This window comes from Leiobunum rupestre, chromosome 9, assembly GCF_980474605.1.
Source record: "Leiobunum rupestre chromosome 9, qqLeiRupe1.1.hap1, whole genome shotgun sequence".
Classification (NCBI taxonomy): Eukaryota; Metazoa; Arthropoda; class Arachnida; order Opiliones; family Sclerosomatidae; genus Leiobunum; species Leiobunum rupestre.
Window position 1 is genome coordinate 25,435,828 of NC_143392.1, and position 22,440 is coordinate 25,458,267.

The 22,440-nt window shown below is 37.2% G+C and overlaps 5 protein-coding genes across 5 annotated transcripts; 1 reads left to right on the top strand and 4 right to left on the bottom strand.

Moving 5' to 3' along the window:
• Positions 1-2,861: 2,861 nt before the first annotated feature.
• On the bottom strand, positions 2,862-4,153 carry LOC149926965 (PSME3-interacting protein). The gene is made up of 5 exons (XM_090159039.1): positions 4,044-4,153; positions 3,796-3,972; positions 3,628-3,726; positions 3,299-3,560; positions 2,862-3,237 (listed from the first exon to the last, which is right to left on the bottom strand). The coding sequence occupies exons 2-5, from the start codon at positions 3,935-3,937 to the stop codon at positions 2,919-2,921; spliced, it is 822 nt and encodes a 273-aa protein (XP_090015165.1). The 5' UTR covers positions 3,938-3,972; positions 4,044-4,153; the 3' UTR covers positions 2,862-2,918.
• Positions 4,126-4,974, top strand: strat (RAB interacting factor STRAT). Its single transcript, XM_090159041.1, has 2 exons — positions 4,126-4,521; positions 4,585-4,974. Exons 1-2 carry the CDS (start codon positions 4,399-4,401, stop codon positions 4,822-4,824), a joined length of 363 nt encoding a protein of 120 aa, XP_090015167.1. The 5' UTR covers positions 4,126-4,398; the 3' UTR covers positions 4,825-4,974.
• LOC149926967 (UNC93-like protein) lies at positions 4,901-5,430 on the bottom strand. Its single transcript, XM_090159040.1, has 2 exons — positions 5,260-5,430; positions 4,901-5,201 (listed from the first exon to the last, which is right to left on the bottom strand). Exons 1-2 carry the CDS (start codon positions 5,381-5,383, stop codon positions 4,960-4,962), a joined length of 366 nt encoding a protein of 121 aa, XP_090015166.1. The 5' UTR covers positions 5,384-5,430; the 3' UTR covers positions 4,901-4,959.
• A 1,846-nt stretch (positions 5,431-7,276) lies between these two features.
• ND-B22 (NADH dehydrogenase (ubiquinone) B22 subunit) lies at positions 7,277-9,363 on the bottom strand. The gene is made up of 4 exons (XM_090158543.1): positions 9,205-9,363; positions 8,041-8,183; positions 7,917-7,972; positions 7,277-7,842 (listed from the first exon to the last, which is right to left on the bottom strand). Exons 1-4 carry the CDS (start codon positions 9,306-9,308, stop codon positions 7,702-7,704), a joined length of 444 nt encoding a protein of 147 aa, XP_090014669.1. The 5' UTR covers positions 9,309-9,363; the 3' UTR covers positions 7,277-7,701.
• A 514-nt stretch (positions 9,364-9,877) lies between these two features.
• On the bottom strand, positions 9,878-12,339 carry LOC149926969 (pre-mRNA-splicing factor RBM22). Its single transcript, XM_090158542.1, has 8 exons — positions 12,165-12,339; positions 12,024-12,077; positions 11,797-11,959; positions 11,466-11,739; positions 11,200-11,400; positions 10,887-11,131; positions 10,694-10,816; positions 9,878-10,191 (listed from the first exon to the last, which is right to left on the bottom strand). Exons 1-8 carry the CDS (start codon positions 12,216-12,218, stop codon positions 9,947-9,949), a joined length of 1,359 nt encoding a protein of 452 aa, XP_090014668.1. The 5' UTR covers positions 12,219-12,339; the 3' UTR covers positions 9,878-9,946.
• Positions 12,340-22,440: the final 10,101 nt, after the last annotated feature.

The following is a 22,440-nucleotide window of genomic DNA, read 5'->3' on the forward strand; positions in this document are numbered from 1 at the left end:
TCCGAACAGCGTTGCGAAGTAAAGCACAAGTGGCAGAAATGACGTCTGAAAATCCGGCGTGGACCGCTTTCAACACACCCGTCAGAGAGACGGGAAGAGCCCTCTTATGGAGACTACTAAGGAGACCTCACCGTGCTGCAACTTGGGATGGACAGGCGAAGAGAATGTGCTCCGCGGTATCTACCGCCCCGCACTTCGAGCAAGAATCCGAGCTACTCAAATTAAAGCGGAAGAGAGTTGCTTTCGTGGGAAGGCGTCCGCAGCCGAGGCGCGCCAAAAGAGTGTCATCCCGCCTGGGAAGCTGCCGCCGCATAATCTCGCGAGAGCCCGGATTAGGCTTCGCTTCCCTGAGCGCGTAGGAGGTGGCGCGGGTCTGCCAGGAGTCCCACCAAGCACTGGTAACCACTTTACTACACGCAGATTTCAATTCAGAGAGCGTAGCCGGGAGGAAAAAGTCCACCTTGGAGGGACGCGGAAGACTGGTGACATCCGCGAGACCGTCCACCGTTTCATTGCCCACTACGCCGACGTGAGCAGGACACCACAAAAGAGTCACTGAGTAGGAGTACCCGTCGCATAAGTCATGAATAGCGGTGATTACCGGATCATTTGAACGCGAATGTAACATCGTAAGCGCGCTTTTGGAGTCAGAGCAGAGGACTATGGAACTTTCAAGATGAGCGGAAGCGTATGAAAGTGCCAATTGAATGGCCAACAGCTCTATCCTGTTTATGGGATGGCCGGGATCCACTAGAGACCGAGCACCGACCCCGAGAGAGAGCCTGCGGAAAGGTCAAGCACCAGCCTTGGAAATAACGGTGGTCAGGTGGTCAAAGACCAGTTAATTAATTGCTCAGACCAGTTTATTTATTAAAAATTTGGGGGGTCACTGGTCACCGTGTCCAGTTTATTAATTCGAAATAATAACAAAAAAACAGAAGGTGACCAGTTTAATAATTCCAAATAATAGGAGATGACCTTTTAATTCAAGGTTTATATCAATTTTGATTTCCCTATTCACTGGATTTCTATGTACAGCGACCCACTTACTACCGCCGCGGCCGCACGCCGAGGTTTTATGTAGAGTCCCTTCGCTCGCATCCCTCAAACGAGTGGAACTGTCTAACCCCCCTCCGGCCTCAAACCCTCAATCCTCTAAGTCTCGTTTTCCCCCAAGTACGGTAGGCTACCCTGGCTACGCGGTAACGGACCGGGGACTCTGGAGTTACGGGGCCTAGAGAAAGAGAGCTAATACGGTAAATTACAAGGGTCTTCTAGGCTATGGTAGAAGTCTTAGGTGAGATAGTACTATATTGTACTATTCTTGTGGTACTCATAAAATAAAGTTAACTATTTTGAATACGTGTAAAGTTAATGTTACCAACATAATCTAACTTCTAAACATGTAATATAGGTTTTTTTAGGCTTATAAATGACATTAGACCAGTTAAATAATTCATAAGCTAGGGGGTCACTGGTCATAAGGACCAGTTTAATAATTCATATGCTAGGGGGTCACTGGTCAGAAGGACCAGTTTAAAAAAAACCTTATTTCCAAGGCTGTCAAGCACTTAGTACTAAAATGCTAAGAGAGCTCGCGCTCTTGGTCACGTGCCTTCCTCGGTGTCTGCTAGGTGTCAATTCCGTATTTTATGTTAGGCTTAGACGCCCCGAAATTTATCTAGACCTTTATATATGTTTCTTATATCTATGGGGTAAAAGCTATTGTCCTTTAACTTAGCCAGCTCACGGCCAACTTTGACACTCGCGCTGAAATTCCATGAACAAGGATTTTCCCACTATAAACTATCGGCGTTCAGCGCCACGCTCATTTTCATATTGGCTTCAATGCAAAAACTATTCTAAAAATAATTTTCCGCTAGGGGCGCTCAACGCCGAGAGATATTTTTGTTCGTAGGTTAACATCATAGAGGAATAGCCCTGGAGTGGTATTGATAGTTCTGATTGGGCTAAGCACTGACGTTCCTCTTCAGAAATCGCGTAAAGTGGGATGTAGACACGGGGGATATGTCGAGGTAGACTTTTATCTATTCCTCCATGTTTTCATACCACATAGGCAGCGCGATCTACTGGTTAGGGTAGTCTACCTCAACTTCCCCCCCTTTTTTCCCCGTCTAGAACTAGCAATAAGCTGTCGGATTTAGCGCCTTCTTTCCTTTCCCCTCCTCTACTATTCCTCCATGGTTAACATAGAAACTTCAACGAATGGGTTGGCCGCTATTGCGCGAGTGTCGAAGTTGGCCGTGGCCAGTTGGTTTTTCTTTGAGGTCAAAGCCTATTGAAAATTCCTAAAAACACACTCACTTCGGCGGAGCAAAATTGACTATTATAAACACTCGCTTCTTTCTGAAGGCAATTATTTTTGTATTTGACATCAAAAATGCGTTTTCACTGGTATTATTCCTCATTCTGACAACAAATTGTTTGTCTTTAGTAGCTGAAGTATAGACGAATTTCATAAAGCATTTCAGAAAAGGACGCTTTGTTGACTATTTGAACAGTGTTTCAAATTCCCCGCTATTACTCCCAATCAAAAACACGTCGCTCCTCACTGAGGCGCCAAATTTAAATCCTTTCCACTCTCATCAAGAGCTTAAAAATTGGCAATTAAATTTTTTAATTTTCCTCTGATTACATACTACATACACACAATGTTTTAGGGAATTTATAGTATAAAATTTACTGTCATTTAAAAACTGTAGCTTGAATCATGAAAAATTACATACCCATTCCTGAGTTGTATCCTACATTAAAGCTTTTTAGCTCCTTTTTTTGGATATAATTATCAATTTACCCCATCCCATTTGCCCCCTTTTCAAAAATTAAAAAAAAGTCAAAACTTTGGTATTTAAATATGGTTCTCTCTTTACTTTTAAGCTTTTAGAAATTTAACAGTTTTAGTTTGAAGATTTTGCTTGGGTTGGTTGATGAATTATACGTCGCCCCACCAAATCATAGACTTCATAAGGAGCGAGTGGAGAATCGCTATCTGAAGAATTCTCAGAGTCACTGCTATCTGAGTTATACTCCCCCAAACCAGGTAAAACTCCGATACAACGAAGACCAGTGGGAATTGTAGCTGAAGGCGGAACTGAACCATTTGGTTTAGTATCAGTAACTATAGATTGGACGGCACTGTTTTCATTACTCCTTGAAGTTTCACCACTCTCTGGCTTAGACTTTTTGGGATTTTTATCCTCATCAGCTCCAGTCGAGCTGAAAAATTTTAAATAGGCATATTTATTGAATATAATCTAGGTTTAAATTAACCACATACCTTTTCCTTTTAACAGCTTTAGCTAATAAATCTTGCTGCTTCGATAGTTTTTTCGTTGCCGTTTCGTTAGTCAAAAGCTTTTTTTTCATTTCATTTAATTGCTGCTGTTGGGCTTCTTCTGACAGGTTGGCCACCGCTTTTCTAAATTCATTTATTTCGTGTTTCTCTTCATTTATAATCTTTGATTCCATTTCTAATTTAGTTTTATCAACTAATTCAAGAAATGAAACCTCATCATCATCCAAGCCACGAATAAGATTCTCTACAAAAATATCATTCTATTTAGATAGTGATTTATTAATGGTATCATTGTGTTTGTAAAAACTCACTTAATTTATGGGCCTCTTCGAATTCCGTTTGTTTTTTGTCTTTCTGTTCCTTTAAACGATCATACAAACATCTTGGGTCATAAGCTTCTTCCGGGGCCTCTGTACATTGGAAATGTGTTAGTTTTTTGATTACTCAATATTGACATTCTGTCAATCAAAATTCAATACCTAAGGGATCATCATTTTTTCGCACTTTCTCCCATTCTTCTTGACGTTTCTTTCTAAGCTCTTCTAAATCGGTTTCCGATACAAATGATTTAAATTTGTTACCCGTACCGCTAGCAGAAGGAGCTGATGGTTCCATTGACATTATTGAGGGATAATAACGTAAATTATCTACCAAGGCTTATTTATAGAAAAACAAATATTAAGCGTTTACTTTATATGTTAACGTGCAATAAAATGAAATCGCTTACCCGTTCTTACATAGAAGGAAAGCTAATAATCATTTTAAATTAAATTTACGATACTAAATATTTTGAGTCTTTCGAAGGAAAGCTTTACCCCACGCCGTGGTGGCTTTACTGAAATGTAAACAAAACTTCGTCTGCTACGAAACGTACGTCCAGATTTAATGATAACCTTTAACCCGCAGTATAGGGAGCGGAATGTACGGTACTCACCGAATTTAATTATTTATATGTAGAAATAGATGGTTTTTAATTTTAAATTTTATTAAATTACTGGCAATATACAGTTGAATAAACCCTAATGATCCGAGCTTCAATATTCTTATTTTAATATACGGTTTAATTCAATAAACCAAAAGTAATGGAAGAACAACCCAGTAATGATCTTATAGACGAAAGTAACAAAAATGCTAAAGTAATCATTTGTGAAAGGTGCAGCTCTAAAATACTAAATTCGGGCGTTGCTTTGTTTACATTATCTGAGGTTATTCATTAAAATTTCATTTACAAAAGTATTTAAACTAATGTCAAATTTTGTACTCTACAGCACGTTTTACCCTTCATGAAAATATCAAAAGAAAGTGATGAAAATGCCGAAGGGGAAACTTTAAAGTACTACTGGTGTGTGGACAGTATTTTTGGTTTTGAAAATGTTGGCTTTAGTAATACTATACATGGTACTACTAAGTATCTCGTATGTGCTGATTGTGAAGCTGGACCAATAGGATTTCATGACACGTTAACCCAGAAATCGTTCGTAGCTTTAAATAGAGTATGCTATTCCTAGACACAACTGTCAAAATCTATCTTTCGCTTAAATAACATGAAATATATATAATAATTTGTATTTTTTTACTTTTTGTTGAGTTACTCGGTAATAAGTTAAGGGCAAATAAATAACCATAATAAAACTGAAAATAAATTATTCAGTTGAATACCTTTGTGGCATAGAATCTTCAGAGGGTTTTACCATATGAAGCTCAATACCCAAATACGATATAAAACCAAGGAATAAGAAAACAACTAGGGACATAATTTTGGTTTTTGAGCATATATCCGCATGATTATAGGAGTAAGCCAAAAGAAAGCCAATAGATTCCCATAAACGATAGTTCGAGAATGCCGCTACTCGTTCTTCCTCTACGAAGAAAATTCCATACAAAGCTGAAAGGAAAATGTCAAGTTTTAAGTTGTTTAAATATTTGAAATTTATCCAGCTTACAATTAATTTGAGTTTGCCAAACAGCATCACTGGCTCCCCATAATGCGGCTACTATATAGTAGAGAAACTTGCTGTTCACGTTATTGACATAGTGCTCGGTGATATACAATGTTGCAATTGCCATGATGTTTAGAAACACTCCTAAACTGACTTTTCCAATTCTTCCAAGGTGTCTGGCCAGACATCCAAATGTTAGAGAAAAAAATGCATTTGAAACTCCAAAACAAATTAAAATGTAACTGACATTAAAACAAGAGTCATTATGCAATGCCTGGGGGTTTTAAAAAAAGGAATATGAGAAAATCAAAATAATTGCTCTCCAAAAATACATATGAAATGTTTCCAAATACCTTTGCAAAATCATTGACTATAAAAGCTTGTTCTAAACCACTAAATATGGTAATGGGTATAAGTAGGGCTTGATAAGGGTGCTTCAGTTGAGTTATGGTTTTGTTTTTAAAGATTAAATTTCGTAAAAAGGAACGAGAAAAGTTGTGGTGCTCGTATTTCAATCCCATAGGTTGTAGAAGCATCCAAATCAAAGCAGCTGCAAATATAGCAGCAGCGGTGTAAATTCCAGGGAACAGATATTCATAATAGCTTGAATCAGTTTCATCCATGTCAATATGGTGGTTAAACGGGTGCAATGGATGAAGCCAATCATTTTGACTTTCAACTGGAGACTTATTTTCCCAAGTTGTAAAATTATCCACAACTTTGCCTGTGTTTTCCAGAACTAGGGACAAATTTGGCACCAAAGACGGCTTGAAGGAACAACTGAAGAAAGTTGTTTCACAAACATCGATGCTCGAATTGGGTTTTGATGCCCGAGGAGACATGAATAGGCCATGGGCAATCATATTTCCCCATACCTGAACAAATACAGTGTACGTTAACAATAACAAAAATAACTCTATACAAAATAGTAATTTACCTGTCCAGTTTGAAACACCATAAAAAATATGGCAAAGAATTTAGTGACTATTATTTCCATTAGACCCAAAACAGTTCCGTAAGAATTATCCTTGGCTGATAATAGAGAATATTGTTTTCCAAGTTCGGTGATATAAATGCAATTAGCTGTCCACAGAGGGGCACCACCCAATCCCAATATAAGCGAGGACGGTATCAGGGCTTGGAATGTGAAGTCAAAATTGGCGGAAAAGTAAATAGCGTAGGTCATTATCGATATGATGAGAGTTAACTTCAATCCAAATAGATTTATAAATAGATCAGGTACAATAACGCAAGAAAAAATCATGGCAGCATAAACTACGCTCAAAGATGCCATGCCTGTGAAAAATTATTTTAAATTATATAAAGATCTATTACATAAAATAAAAATATACCTACCAAGGTTATGGTTGTTGTCAAGGTTGTGATGCAAATGGGCGTTGGAATGGAAAGCCGTAAAAAGTATCAGAAAAGCAAAGCTTATAACGATTAAGTTCTTAATAATTATAGATTTAGTTAAGGAAGAGTCTTTGGAAGCATCAGCATCCACAGATTCCACATCAGCTGTCACAGTTCTTACACTTTCCGCTGCATTATATTTTTGTTCAGTTCGCGTGTCAAGAAATGGTGAACCATTTAATCCAATGAGACCGAATTCCGGGTGAAGTTGATAGAAGGCTTTGTTTACATTTGGTTCTTCATTTAGCATTTGTATTGCATTTTTATCACTTTCAAGAGGCGTTATACTGCGCAATTCAGCCATACTTTAAATACTGGTATTTTATGTTGTTACTAAATATGACTAAGCTAGTCTAATATCACGGTAAAAATTTAGATAGAGCTATCATGTTGACAAGTGTCACGCTTATGACTGATAAATTACTTATAATTTTCCCATAAATTATAAACGGCGTAGTTTTTTTTCGATAAATCTGGTAATTCCAAAATGGTATAACCCTATAGCCAAATTAAGTTCGCGTTATATTCCTTCAGTCAAATCAAAGCTGACTAAAAAGTACGAGGAAAACTGGTTTATTCACATTTAGGACACTCCAAAGAAGTCTGTAACGTAATGTAGGTCTGCCTTGAGGCAACAAAAATTTAAAACAAGGTCTAATCCATTGGCTTTAAGGGCATGTAAATGTTTTTCTTTTTCAATTAAATACAAAGAGTCTTTTGCATGAGAAAGTAACCTCGACCTGAAGGTTCAAAAAGTGGGACATTTTTCACACCAATGGGCGCAACAAATTTTAGGGAGTAATTCAATTAGAGAAAGTACTTCAGTTCTCTGCGAGAACTAACCGACATTGGTTTTAATAAATTTACACACTAGGCCTTCAATAATGATGAATGCTTTTTAATTTAATATATATCTCTGATCTGTCAGTTTTTATTTGATAGATTAGTGGTTTTTGACAGAATACAACCAAAGAACTAACAACAAAAATTCAATTTAAATATTTATCAATTATTTTCCAAGTAAACTATTTAATGATCTTGTAATTCGGCAGGATCTGGTTTCCCATATTTCTTTTCCCATATCTGAATGTATTCTTTTTTGCGTTGCTCGCGTTTAGAAAAGTATTCGGGGTACTGAGCCTTTTCTAGAGGGTGCCAATAATCTAAAATCTGTACAATAACAGTCCATTTAAAATAACATTTCTATTTTACTTTGGTAATAAAGTATTAACTAAAAGTCATACCCAATCCGGAGGAGTTGGGTAACGTAGATAACAAATTCCTCCAGGTGAATCATGAACTGTAGTTTAAATAAACAGGCTTTTAGAAAAATATTACTACCTGTTGAATATATAAATAATAACATACATTTTCGAGGTTGTGGATGTAGATTATTAAACAATTCTTTTTCCCCATCCTCTAAAAGCTGAGCAGATATTCTTAAATCTTTTTCATCCTTGTTTGCATCAAATCGCCCACGCAAAATAACACAATGATATCTAATATTTATGCTAAAGAAAAAAAAATCTTTAGGTGTTTCCATGTTATTTTTAACGTAATAAGTTTACCACAGGCATTGGCAACAACTGATGCCGAGAAAAACCCAAGCATTGTGCCTTTAGCCCCATTAATATAATACAATATAGAGGAGAAAACATTGGCCATGGACCAATCTCTATAGGTGCTACCCAAGCATAGTGCCTTTAGCCCCATTAATATAATACAATATAGAGGAGAAAACATAGGTGCTATTCCAGCTATGCAGGGCTGGATTAAGACTTTAAGGGGCCCTAGTCCCAAGTTAATTTTGGTGCCCCCTTTCAATTTATAATTGAGAAATGGAAGGAAAATTCATTTTGCTTCCAGATTTAGTATGTCGTCAGGGGCTAGACGGCAGTCTGTCAGAGAATGTGATAATCCAATGTTTTTGGTTCATAGTTGTGGACGCATTTACTAAAATTTTTCCCGAAAATATTTTGTGAAAAGCAAATGATTAAAGTTTTGTACTTTTATTTTTTTCGAACCCTCTTGGTGCCCCGTGTAGGCTTGGTGCCCTAGGCCCAGGCCTATTTGGCCTATTGCTTAATCCGGCCCTGCAGCTATGTTTTAACATTACTAGTTACCCTGCTTAGAAGTATTTATATTAGATACTGAGGACATTTTCCACGATCAACTAGAGAAGCTTCATACCATATCAGAACTATACATGTAAGAACGTTGTTGTAGTAACTTATTTAGAATAAAAGGTACATGTACAAGTAAATTAAACTACATGCTTCCAAACCACTCTTGAAAAAGAAGCCTAAATTTTCTTGTAGCCAAGCTGAAGTTTGAAAAAGAAAATTTTCACAAAGCGGTACCATAAAAAGAAATATTTTAATTTTAGCTATGACATTATTATTCCAAATAAATTTCTACCCATCTTTACTGGCTTGGCTAGCATTCTATCAGGGGTCAAAGTAAGACCAAGACCAAGGCTCAAAATAAGACAAGTTGAATTCAATAATTTTAATTACAAAGAATTTTACTTACCGACTGTACTCGCAGCTTTCTATATTTCGACAAGCTCTCTTATATAGACTACACACTTTTTGGGCATGATTTAAAACTCTCGTTTGCAAATAATTACCAGCCATTGTTTCCAACAGAAAGTGAATAACCCACAATAAAATTTGTTATTATTTAACCACTAGCTACAGCACGGTCACAACTGACAGCGCCATCTGGAATGGAAATTTAGAACTAACTCCCCTCCCTTTAAATCGTTTGAAAAACGTTTAATGGGTGAAAAATAGACGAATATCTGAACCCCAATGAAAACATTTCGCGTTTTGAAATGTCATTTTTGAAGCTTTGATTCAATGTTTTGTCATGATTGAAAAACCATTGTGACAATGACCTTTCAAAGCGTTAATTCACTATCATTTTTCCATTTAAATCATACATTTTTAGACTACTCTAAACGACTAATTAAGTGTCCTGTAAATTCTAAAGGAGAACAAAATTTATACTTAGAAATAATACAGCACCAAAAGTGCAAGTACAACACACTAGGGGAATATTTTTTAATCTAAAACGTTGTTGCTAGTGATGCAGTTCTAGTTTTAACTTACTTAGTACCCCTTCACTCAAATAGAAATTTTAAATACTTAGATTGAAAACCAAAATATAACACAGAAGTCCAATTATTAAAATAAACAACTGATTGTGCTATACGCATATTTATTATGATATTTTTAATATTATTAGCAAAAAATAAAAGTGGTCATATTTTTTAAGAAGGTCTAGATCCATGCGAGCCCATCCTTTGTGGATCTTGGCTTGGATAATGTATGGGGGCAATGCGATTTGCATCATTGGGTGCAATGTCTGGTTTCCCAGTCGGATCACTTGACATACTGGCTGATGGATCACCCACCATAGAATGAGTTTGAGTAGGATTGGCATGACCAACTGGATTTCCAGTTGGCAGCAAACCAGGTGGAGGCATGCCCATAAAATGAGTTGGAAATGGAAAACCTTGAGAATAATTCAAGATTTAAAAAATGGTTACAAACATATGTCAGATGCCCACCATTTAAGTAACGTTGGCTACTCAAAAGGTTGACGTTATCAAGAACATATGAATCAAGGCAATGCTGCGTCATGCCCTAAAATATGCAAGTAGAGGCATATTGAGGTTGCAAATCTAGGATATTATTATTAAATGACCATGGGGAAACATTTATTCAAATAGCACATCATTATTTCGATTGAACTATTCAAAACTTTAGTTTAACATCAGTTATTGTACATATAATAGGTTTCAAAAACCTTTATTCAAAGGCAGATGTGAGATTTTAACCTAGGTTATTCAATAAAAAAAATATCAAAGTTTTGCAACCTCCAGAAGACGCAACAAAGATTTTAGGGCATGGCCATTTTAAATAGTACGAGAGCAATGCAGCAGTTTAAGGATTCAAGGTTCTTAGGGACCTAAGTATGTTCTTGATATTATTTGCTGCTGAAGTGTAAGTCATACCAGGTGGAGGTGGTGGCGGAAATCCTATAATTCCAGGGGCTAAATGATGAGGTGGAGGTGGAAAAGATGCGGGTGGCAAATTGAAATAATTATTACGTAATTCCTCGGGAGGCATTGGTAAAGCTGAAAAAGAAAAACAGAATTTTGTGCTTCAAGGAAAACAGTTATTACAATAGGATTTTTTTTAACAAACCTCCGGGTAATCCTGGAACTGGCTCCAAGTTCTTCATTTCACCTTCTTTATTCAATACCACTGATGTTTTAGCTTGAGATCTTCCCCATTTAATCGTAAGCCTACGGCCGGCCATAATAACTTTGTTGAAAGATTTTTCCGCTGCAGATTCAGCTGCACCCCGAGTGGTAAATTGAATAAAGGCACACTGTTGCCTGGCCAACATTGTAATTGAGCGGATTTCTCCAAATTGGTAAAAATAATCTCTGTTGAAGATGAATGAAACATTGATTGGCTTACTTGTATGGGTAAGACAAGCTATTGTTCAACAAACCTTAAATCATTTTCTTCCACAATTTCATCTAAATTGCCAACATATAAGGTTGTAATTGATTTATCTTCTGGAGGATCTAATTTCGGCATTGCTGCTGCTCTCTTCAACAATTTGTCAGCTACTGGATCATTTAGACCGTAGAAGCGATCTTTAATATTTTGGTCAGCTAATGGATCGTCTGGATCTGTTGGTTTTTCGTGACTTAAAGAAAGAAGAGATTAACTTGATAATGCTTATTGAACAAAGGTTTAAAATGAGATTCTTACCGGTAAGGGCATTCCTCTCCTCTCTTACATTCCCCTTTCACCCAAAAGCTGCAAATATGAGGTCTATTTCGTTTATAGTAAGGGGTTGTTCTAGCCAATTTCATTAAAAGTTCACCACTCGAGGGAGCTTTGCCTAATTGCCCATAGGGTTCAGTACTATCTAGATTTTGAATTTGGCTATCGAGATTTTGAGAGTAATACTCCTTGTTGACCTCTGACTTAGGAATGTCATCTTTAATAGTCAATGCTTGATCTCTAACTTGTACAGGGAGGCCTGAAAAGTAAAATATAATTTAGTGGGTTGTTAAAAATCTTAATACCCAAAACCTACCATATTCAAGATCCAAAAGACAGGTTTGACAAACGTTTTTCTGTCTACTGCATGTCTGACAAACTTCAGTCTTTTTGAATCGCATTCTAGCACCAGGGCACCACCGAAACACTGTAAATGGTCTCGAGCATATTTTACACTCTTTTCCAAACTTTTCTTTAGTCTGAAATTGAACCTCTTAATGCACAACTTATATAATTATCATTATACATTATTAGATTGCTCACCATTCTTATATACGGATTATCCCCAAGGCAGGTTTGACATAAAACGGGGAATTCCTATAAACCAAGGTTTAAAATTATAAAATAAGAGGTGTAGGGCTGTAGGCCTACTACCAAGGCTAACTTTATTAAAAAATAACTTACCGCATCTTCCCAATTTAACCGATTATAAGTGTTACTTCCTTTAGATGTAGCCATAATTAATTATTAATTAAAACTAATTTACCATAAAATGATATATTAATCATTAACGATTTCAAAAATAACGTTAGAAAACAGTATAAAGATTTTTCACTCGATTTTTGGATAAGATGAAACCACAGACTACATCCTCAAGACGGACATGTACAGCGTTGCCAGGTCCCAAAACTGAAATTATGGTATCGAAGCCGAAAAATTATCGAATTTTCTAGAAAATTATAGTACACAAGTACGGCCAACTTTGATTACTCGCTAGAGCGTGTTAGCACTTAATCATAGTTGGCCGTTACTAACATATTTCATTTTCGTTAGGTTACAACACGTTTGATCAAGTCAGCCGTATTTTAGAGTACAAAATAAACACTCCAAGGAGTACAATATTTCAATTCTTAGCCTACTAGGAATAACAAAAGAAACTGGAAACGCCGTTCTTATGTTAACAGATAGGAACTTTGTAAATTATCGCCTAAATATCGGAAATATAGTAAAATTATAGTACAATTATCGTAAAAAGCGTACTATATAGTACGCGATTGAAATTATAGTACGGAAAATTTCGAAAGGTAAAATTATCGAAATGTACTATAATTATAGTACGGTTGGCAACGCTGGACATGTATCAGTGTTTCGCTGTTAATAGGGTTTATTGTTGCCCTCATACACATAGAAATAGAAATTAGACTAGAAGCACGATTGTATTGGGCGGGGACGTACAAGCTAGAAGGCTGCCATCAGAGTGGAATCGCGATAGTCGCGCCATCTCAAAGAAACAATTTAAACTAAATAAGTAAATATGGTCACGTGGAATAACATAAAATAAATCGTAGGCAACGTATTAAAAACTTTTTTTATTTATCTGACATTATATTAAGTTATTTTAACAGCTTTAGGAAAATCATAAAAATCTCAAAAATCTACTATATCAGTATATCTACCGTGTCACCCTTAAAGTCACACGTTAACTTTGCGCAATCATTGTAAGTCTGAAATACCACAAATAATCACAGTTTAACTCAGTAGCCCCGCCAGGGATTTTATGCACGTAGGCCCAGCTTGATTTAGAGGCCCCATCTATAATGTTTATTTAAAAAATTCCCGAGTTTCAAAGATTTTTTTTATTTAAATGTTTTAAATTTTGACATGATTTCTATTTTCCCATTGAATTTTTTAAAGGCATTTTAATCAAGGAATGACACTCTTCGATTAGATTTTTTTCCAAATTCGTCGACTACTAACTTTGGGTTTTCTTTTAAACAATTCGACAAATCACGATTTATCGACAGTGTAGCCAGATTTGAAAGCCTAAATTCTCCCATAGTTGTCCGTAGACGTGTTTCAATAGTTGATTTTATAAAATAAAAAGTGGTCTTGCCCAACTTGTTAAAATGTTGCTCTTACGTCACAAGACCCAGCTTTATTTGTGTATTCTTCGCACGAGCTCTAGAAAAAGCTATATTCCTCGCGACTGTAGCGCGCGCTAGTAGGCTTGTCAAAGTAAGAGACTGTGACGTAAGAGCAACATTTCAACAAGAAGGCCACGTTAGTTTATAAAAAGAACTATTCTTTTGAGTGAACTGAAACTTCTTTCTGAGATTGTATTTGCCACAGGAATGCAAGAAACAATTTTGTAGTATTTCACTAGGTCGGGGAAACCATCTGCCATTTTAATTAAATAGTGGAAGCAGTCGATTACGCTGGTAAATTTCTTGGGGATAATTAAATTTCTGGCTATTTTAATTTGGCTTTTTAACGAATTCAGGTCGAATTGAAACCGATTATAAGTGTTACAATGGGTTACGATATCGTTTTCGTTAAGAAAGTTTTCCGAGTTAGGGTCAGACGTCATTATACCTTTGAAAAATTAAAGCTACAAATAGCTTATTAGCCTTGAAAAAGGCTGTTTGGAAAATTAAGCTACAAATAGCTTATTAGCCTTGAAAAAGGCTGTTTGGAAAATTAAGCTACAAATAGCTTATTAGCCTTGAAAAAGGCTGTTTGGAAAATTAAGCTACAATAGCTTATTAGCCTTGAAAAAGGCTGTTTGGAAAATTAAGCTACAATAGCTTATTAGCCTTGAAAAAGGCTGTTTGGAAAATTAAGCTACAAATAGATTATTAGCCTTGAAAAAGGCTGTTTGGAAAATTAAGCTACAATAGCTTATTAGCCTTGAAAAAGGCTGTTGAAAAAACAACTATTAAATCTAGTTAAATTCTGGCCAAAAGAGACTCGAAATTGAGAACTATCTTGCTCAGGAGACGAAAACGAAATGACGATTGACGAAACGCGAGGCCCTAATCACTGACGGACCCCGTTCGATGGTCACTGAAATCACGTGACTTCGCAAAAGAGGGAAAAAGGGGAAACCCAAATTCCTCAATATTTGAAAGAATAACCCCTTCCTATCAAAGCAATAGGCTTGGGCTTTACCTCTGCTGGGACAAGAAAGAGAGAAATCCAGTTTTGGCAATCCCCCCCTCCGGTCCTCTTCACTGACGTCGTCAAATTCCAAGAAACTAAATGTCTTTGTTGTGTGTATAAGTGTATTGTAGCTTCTCACTGACACCGAGGCAAAAAGACAGGTGTCCCTGCACTTTGCGGCCTAGCATGACGTATTTCCCCCTCCCGGCGTCACCATCTCTTATCAGTCAATTCAAAAGAAAAAGTTTTTTCAAGGGGAAAATCTATAATCACGGACAGCGTTGCCAACCGTACTCTAATTATAGTACATTTCAATAAAATTAACTTTCGATTTTCTTCGTTTCCAATCTGTTATATTACTCCCAGTAGGCTAAAAATGGAAATATCAAATCTTATTTTACAAACTAGTAACTAAAAATATTGAGGGTTATAATAGGTACCGTTTCAAAAATTTAGAGGCCCCCAAAGTAGGCCTACACTTTTTCAACGTAGGCACGTGCCTACTTGTGCCTATTGCTGGCGGGGAGCCTGGTTTAACTAAAACCAATGAAAAACGTACACAAGAAAATCCACGACTTTTGACGGGTTGCGTTCTCCTTGTGTGGGGTGTTGTGTTTGTTGCTCCTAGGTTTCAGTGTCTTTTAAACTATCATCAGTATTAGCATATGTAACATAATTACTCATAAGTATGCCACTAGCTTTATTTCTTCACTAACGGTTTGTTTCACAGATATTGCATCATCCGTACTCTACGTAATATTTAGCGTCATCGAATCTCAAATGCCGATTATACCATCGCACAATTAGCTCTACGTCTGATAAATCGACGGCCATTATTTTAGTAAACAAACGTGTTTGAACAAGCAAGGCTTAGGAGTTAAAATGAGATACAATATAGTAAAAAATTTGTTGTGAATAAAAAACTTCGTTAAATTGGCATATATGGGATTTTTAATTAAAAAGGCACTAAGCCTTGTCTTACTCAGTTTCGATCTGCTAAGCGAGTTTATAAATTTCAATAAACCTACATTGGGCTGACTAAAATTCCGACGCAAAAATTCCTTCTCAATTTAGAGGTTTTCCATTGGCTGAAATAAATATGTTAGTAGCCAATAGTGTGACTTCCAAAATTACTAGGATGAATAAAAAGGTTAAAATCTAACGTAGTCCACCTTTTTACTGGTTAGTGGTGAAACAAACCATTAGTGAAGATTTTTGAATGGAATAAAGTTACAGTGGCTGAGTGGCATACTTATGAGTAATTATGTTACATATGGTATTAGTCAAGTCAAATTGAATGGTTTCCGGTAGTTCACTTTTTCAGTAAGTTTTCTGAAATAACCTCTGATAAATATGGAAACTAAATAACAATTACTAAAATCAATAAATTGGCATACTCTAGAAGATGTAAATATGCTTTGTTCTGGAATAGATATTTTTGGGAGCTCTTTCAAATTCTTGTTTTAATAAAGAAATTATTCATATTTCAGTTAGTTTTTTATTTCAGAATGTATAGGGTAATTTTTACTTGTGTAGGTACAGCATTTGCTTTCAAATGGTGCCTTCCATTTCGAAAGTAAATTTCATCTGGCAGAAAATGTTTACTAATGAAGTAATTGAAGATGGAGTCCAATTTTCGCGATTTACCGCTAAAACCCATTTTCCTAGTAATTCAGCATTTCTCAGAGGAAATCTTAGTGTTAAAAAAATCTCTTATTCCGAGATTATTATAAAATATTTACTATAATATTACCAAGAATGTATTTATTTATTCTCAGGGAGAATGAATATGTCGAGACTCTCGACGGACACGTTGAGGCCCTAACGCCGTCACGCTAAGGGGGGGGGGGGAGGGAAAAAGGAGGCGGTCATATTTTTTGCGTCCTCGCAGCAGCGTTAATCGCTTCGGAAAACGTAATTTTTAAGAACCAATGAGATTGCCGTATTATTTGATTTTATTAAAGCGGAGGAGCATACCGGGGGGCACAACGGGTGGAATTGGAGAAACGCTAAAAATAATCTCAACATATTCATTCTCCCTGAGAATAAATAAATACATTCTTGATATTACATACGTATGAAATGATAATTTTATTTCTTTCCCAGATCTCTCTTTACAATGTGGAAAAGCGCAGTTTTTAACCATTTTCGTTTGCGGATATGCTTTTAGACGCAAAAATTTAAACACGAAAAGACCACCGCTGCGCACGACGTGATGCGCAGTGGATCGCCTTTTTTTCCCTCTTCGAAATTCGCATCGTAGCCATGGCGACAATGTTTAATGCGTTTGTCAGATGGCGCGTACATCGCGATTCCACCCTAATGTCAGCCTTCTAGCTCACCTGTTTCCCTTGGGATTGGCGGAAAGGGCAGTGCTTCTAGTCTAATTTCTATTTCTATGGTCATACACCCTTTTGAAACAGGGCGGCTTCTGTGGGAGCGCAGCATTAAAATTACAAAATAATATTTACAAGGTAAAATAGCTCTTTTTTTCTTTTTTTTACAAACTTTGAGCTTTAAAATTTATGTTATTTACAATATTTACATTGGTGATTAGGAGAGCGACCGAAGTTTGTTCCTTTTACGTTGCCAAATTTCCAGGATTTTCTGCACCACAGCGAAATCCCACTTTGCACCATTAAGTCCAAGAATTACGCTAAGCGGTTCCCAAAATTATCTGCCCGCCAATCACAAATAGACTGGTCCACTTCTGTCTCAGGACATTCCAACAGTGCATGGTACAGGTCTTCGTCGACCATTCCACATAGCTTGCAAAGTGCAGTGCAAAAAATTGGACCTAACTGCTCTACCGGACGTTTACTGGTAAGGAGAGCCCCAGTACAAGGGTTGGAAGACGAGACCACTTCCCCATGAACCATTGTAGCAGGCCTCTTTCTTTGGCTGTTCTTTGACTTTATAATGGCAGAAGCTTTCCTGTCCACCAACTTGTGTTTTCCAGAGCACTAGCGCCCGTTCCTTTACCTCCTTTTCCACATACGCCACCCATTCCTTATAGGAACTCGCCCGGTCCCTCTTTGATCCCCCACAAAATTGGCGGTCAATACGTTCAATGGCACGCGTCCACTCCGTACTCATTCCACCTGCACGGATATACGTATACATTTTACTAGCTAAACGACTAGGGTCCATAAATTTGAGCCTTCCCAGGTACTTAATCTTGCTACGAGCTTCTCTTGTAGCCATTGTATTCCACGCATTTCTCCGTCCACAGCAGTGTTAGCTGCAAACGGGCCTGCATTCAGTGCTGTTTTGCCCACTGATCTTTGAGAACGCTCTACTATGTTTCTAGTCTTTGCCGAGTAGCAGACTACTTCATTACCATATGTTATGGTTGGAACCGCTACACTCTTCCAGAGTGTGTGGCCTACGGAGTATTTATTGTAAGAATGTTCTGAGAGATTACGGACCGCCCAACGCATCTTATTGCTTATACTAGCCACTGTCTCCTCCATGGTTGTTAGGTAATTGTCATTGCTACTAATAGTAATCCCAAGGTATGTATAACGAGTCACCTGTGGCATACATTTTTCGTTGAGGACATAGGGCTAGGGGTCATTTTTATCAGTGTATAGGCTCATTGTATTTGATTTCTCCATGCTGAAGACCAAATTTCTATTCCTGGCAAAATCAGTGCATACGTCAAGCAGTCGCTGTAGATCGGAGTGCTTGTTTGAGAATAGTATAATATCATCTGCATAAAACAGGCATGACACAACCAAATCAGACCGGTGGTCCACGGACCCCGACGCCTAGCACCGCAGCCAGCGTCCATAAGCACGTGTGCCAAATCATGCAAATACACTGTGAATAGCATGGGGGACAGCGGACACCCTTGCCGTAGGCCAACGCGGCTCTCAATTTCTTCAGTTTCCGTTCCATTCAGGTGGTAAGTATACCTGCACTCCGTGTACAGCGCCTCAATTTCCGACTTCAGTGTATTCGGAACTGCCTTGGAAAATTAGATATTCCCACAATTAGTGACGGTCAACGCTGTCATAAGCTTTCCTTAGATACAGAAACGCTATTTCCAGCGGAGTAGACTTTTTTTAGTTAGTTCAATTAGCTGTGTGATGACGAATAAATGGTCTCCAATCTGTCTGTCCTGACGAAAGCCGCCCAGAGCGTCGCAGAGCACATTATTGTTCTCCAAAAAATCAGTTAGGCGACCCTTTAACAGCATAGCATACACTTTGAATATTACCGAGGTCACAGCAATGGGGCGATATGAGTCTAGGTCCATTGAATTTTTACCTTTACCTTTATAGATAAGCGATACACGTGCAGTGAGCCAAGACTGGGTTATGGTTTTATTTATCTTAATGGTATTTAAGAGGAAGCATAGTGTCGATCTTGCACCGGGTCCCAGGGCCTTTAGACACTCCGCATGTACGCCATCCATTCCCGCCGCCTTCCCTGTCTTCAAAGTGGCCAGAACCATATTTAATTCCTGGATGGAGAAATCATCCTCGGGGGTTGACAAACCAATTCGTTGAGGTTTCTATGTTAACCTATGAGCAAAAGATACGTGTATGATTTGAGCGCCCCTAGAGGAATATTATTTTTCGAATAGTTTTTGCATTGAAGCCAATATAAAAACGAGCGTGGCGCTGAGCTCCTACAGGTTATAGTACAGTTTATAGTAGAGACGACCCGACCCAACCCAAAAAACGTAAAAATAATTTTTTCCCGACCCGACCCGACCCGAAATTTTTTAAATTAAATTTTTCCGGACCCAACCCGACCCGACACGTAAAAAATTAAAATAATTTTTCTTGCTCTCTAAAATACGCCACAATAACGAGCTAGCTTCCTATTAAAGGGCCTCCAAAGTTCGATGGCAAAAAAAAGAAAATTTAGCATGCTTTTCCTTTCCCCCAACCCCTCACCGTAAATTTTGCACTTTACACATTTTGCCACCGAACTTTGGAGCCCCTTTAATTATAAAAAAACAACCTAAAAAGTAACTATTTCCTATAATTTTAGCGCGAAACCCGAACGGCAGAACTATCGCCGGGCGTGAGGTTTTTATTGCTCTTTCAAATCGCGCTGTCTCGTGACTTATTAAATACATATGGGACGCTAAACCGAAAAAAATTTTAAATAACATTTCTAGAAATATTTAAAATTTTCCTATCAATATAATTATATAATTGGTTTTACAAAATTTTTCGGCAACACGTGAGAAAGAGAGAGAAAAGAACGTTCCTAGTTGCACGGCCAACTTTGATTTCGCGCTGCCGCGCTATATAGCGCGGCAGCGCGAAATCAAAGTTGGCCGTGCTAGTTGCAAGTTAGTCCGAGAGCCGATGTCTCGAAATATACCTTATGGAGTACATGAAAAAGATGTCACTCGAAGATCTATTTGATCCGAGTTTCGCGTTTTTTGTTTTCTCGAAGACCTATTGGTACGAGTTATTAGTGAGTTTTTTAATTTCTTCAAATTTGTTTAGGATTTAGCTATATTATCCCTTTTAATTATGGACTAATCTACTTTTTCGCGGGGGATTCTTTACTATCTGGGACAACAAAAGTAGAACTGATGAAGAGACAGTTTTATTGTTTAATCTATACTAAGTAAAAAGAGTATTGGTACATTTTGATATTCCTCAGGGTATACGAAGATACAATTATTATTTGTAGACGAAACTAATGGAGTTTTTTTATTATAATGTTTAAAATTTTTTCAATGGATTTTTCTTGTGTTTTTTAATTCCACCATCTAAGCGGGACCAGGGGTAAAAGTAGGTGATTTGGGTGGGAATATATTTCCTTGATTTTAGTAATATTAATATTATTTGTACTTAAATTTTTTTATTTTTAGCGTTTTGAGCACGTAGAGCACGTGATGGACGTGCAATTATTATAGCATTTTTTAGAACTTAGGCCAAAGTAGACGAATATTGGGAGATATCGTAGGTCTCGTTGGTATTTGGCCTACAAAATCGATTTCCACTCTGGTGCCTTATCGTTCTGTGGCTGGTTTTGTTATGTTTATAAATATGAATTCCCAGCCACTTTCGCATCATCTCTCGGCCTTTAAATTAAAAGTAAATGTAGTATCTGTTACGCTCTCGAGCACAATTATCACTGCTCGACTAAGCGAAAAGTGTAGTATTCACTACGTAATGCTAATAGCGAATAGAGCTTTCTAACTAAATTAAGCCTATAATAGTGTCTGCTCGGGCAGGTTATAGTGTCTTCTGTGGTAGGTCATAGTGTCTTCTCGGGTAGGTTATAGCAGAGATCCTGGCAGTTATAGAGATGCGAAACTTCGTCGAAAACCTGACAAAAAAATGCAAGCATCAACGCCGCCCTTCGGCCGGAAGGAAGCGCCCGTTTCAAGCCGAGAGACGCAAAAATTGTAAACAACGGAAACAATCCTAGGATCTCTGCGATTACTCCCCACGTACAGGCGTCGCTGCGATCGGCAAAAATTTGAAAAAAAACTGGTTTGCTTAGATTATAGTGTCTACTAAAGTAGGTTATGGTATCTTCTCGGGGAAGTTAAGGTGTCGTCTCGGGTAGGAAATTAACTTCATATCGGGGAAATATATCCTTACTTTTGAAAAATATTATAACGCCGCTCTAATTAATAAAAAGAACTTTATAACTTTATTTATCAATCATGTTTAATATTTTAATTTCCTGGAACATTTCAAAGAATAAAACAATTGCAAATGAGACCCTCGTTGTTTATTATGAAAACCTTAGAATAATAGATTTTTTACCTTAACCTAACCTAATTTAAAGAGAAGGCTTAGTTTGCTATTAGCATTACGTAGTGAATACTATACTTTTCACTTAGTCGAGCAGCGATAATTGTGCTCGAGAGTGTAACAGATACCACATTTACTTTTAGCCAAAAGGTCGAGAGATGATACGAAAGTCTGTGGGAATTCATATTTATAAACACAACAAAACCAGCCACAGAACGATTTTGTAGGCCAAATACCAACGAGACCTACGATATCTCCCAATATTCGTCTACTTTGGCCTAAGTTCTAAAAAATGCTAAAAAATTGCACGTCCATCACGTGCTCTACGTGCTCAAAACGCTAAAAATAAAGAAATTGCAGTACAAATAATATGTATAATGAAAAACTCCATTAGTTTCGTCTACAAATAATAATTGTATCTTCGTATACCCCGAGGAATATCAAAACGTATCAATACTCTTTTTACTTAGTATAGATTAAACAATAAAACTGTGTTTTCATCAGTTCTACTTTTGTTGTCCCAGATAGTACAGAAAACCTTTTCGCGTATTTTATCATCCTTCTCACAGTCCATAGGTGGTTTCTTCTAACTTAACTTAACGGACATTTCCGTACACACAATCCCGCTGATTTGTTAAGAATACATTCCGACATATTACATTCACCCTGTACAAAAAGTCACACCAAAAAGTAATAAACATAATAAATAATCACAGCCCGATATAGAACATTCACTCTGTTAAAAAAATCGTATAAAATTAGACTACTCAATTGCAATAGTCCAAAAATTTGCGGTTGGAAGTACTCATCATAGAATAGAGTCCAACCTTAAACATTCACCCGGCATAATCTTCGTGAATATTCGGATGATCTTTGTGGGAAAACGACGTTTCAATAAAGTTCTTATCGAGTGCCGTTGATGAGCAATCCCCGACTTAAAAGTAACTTTCGTTTTTGGGGCCGAAAACTACTTCGATTAATAACAACGGTGCTGCTTTGGCGTAGTTATACAGAGGGAAATAATACCAATCGAAGGACGTATAAATTACATTTCTATTGAGTGC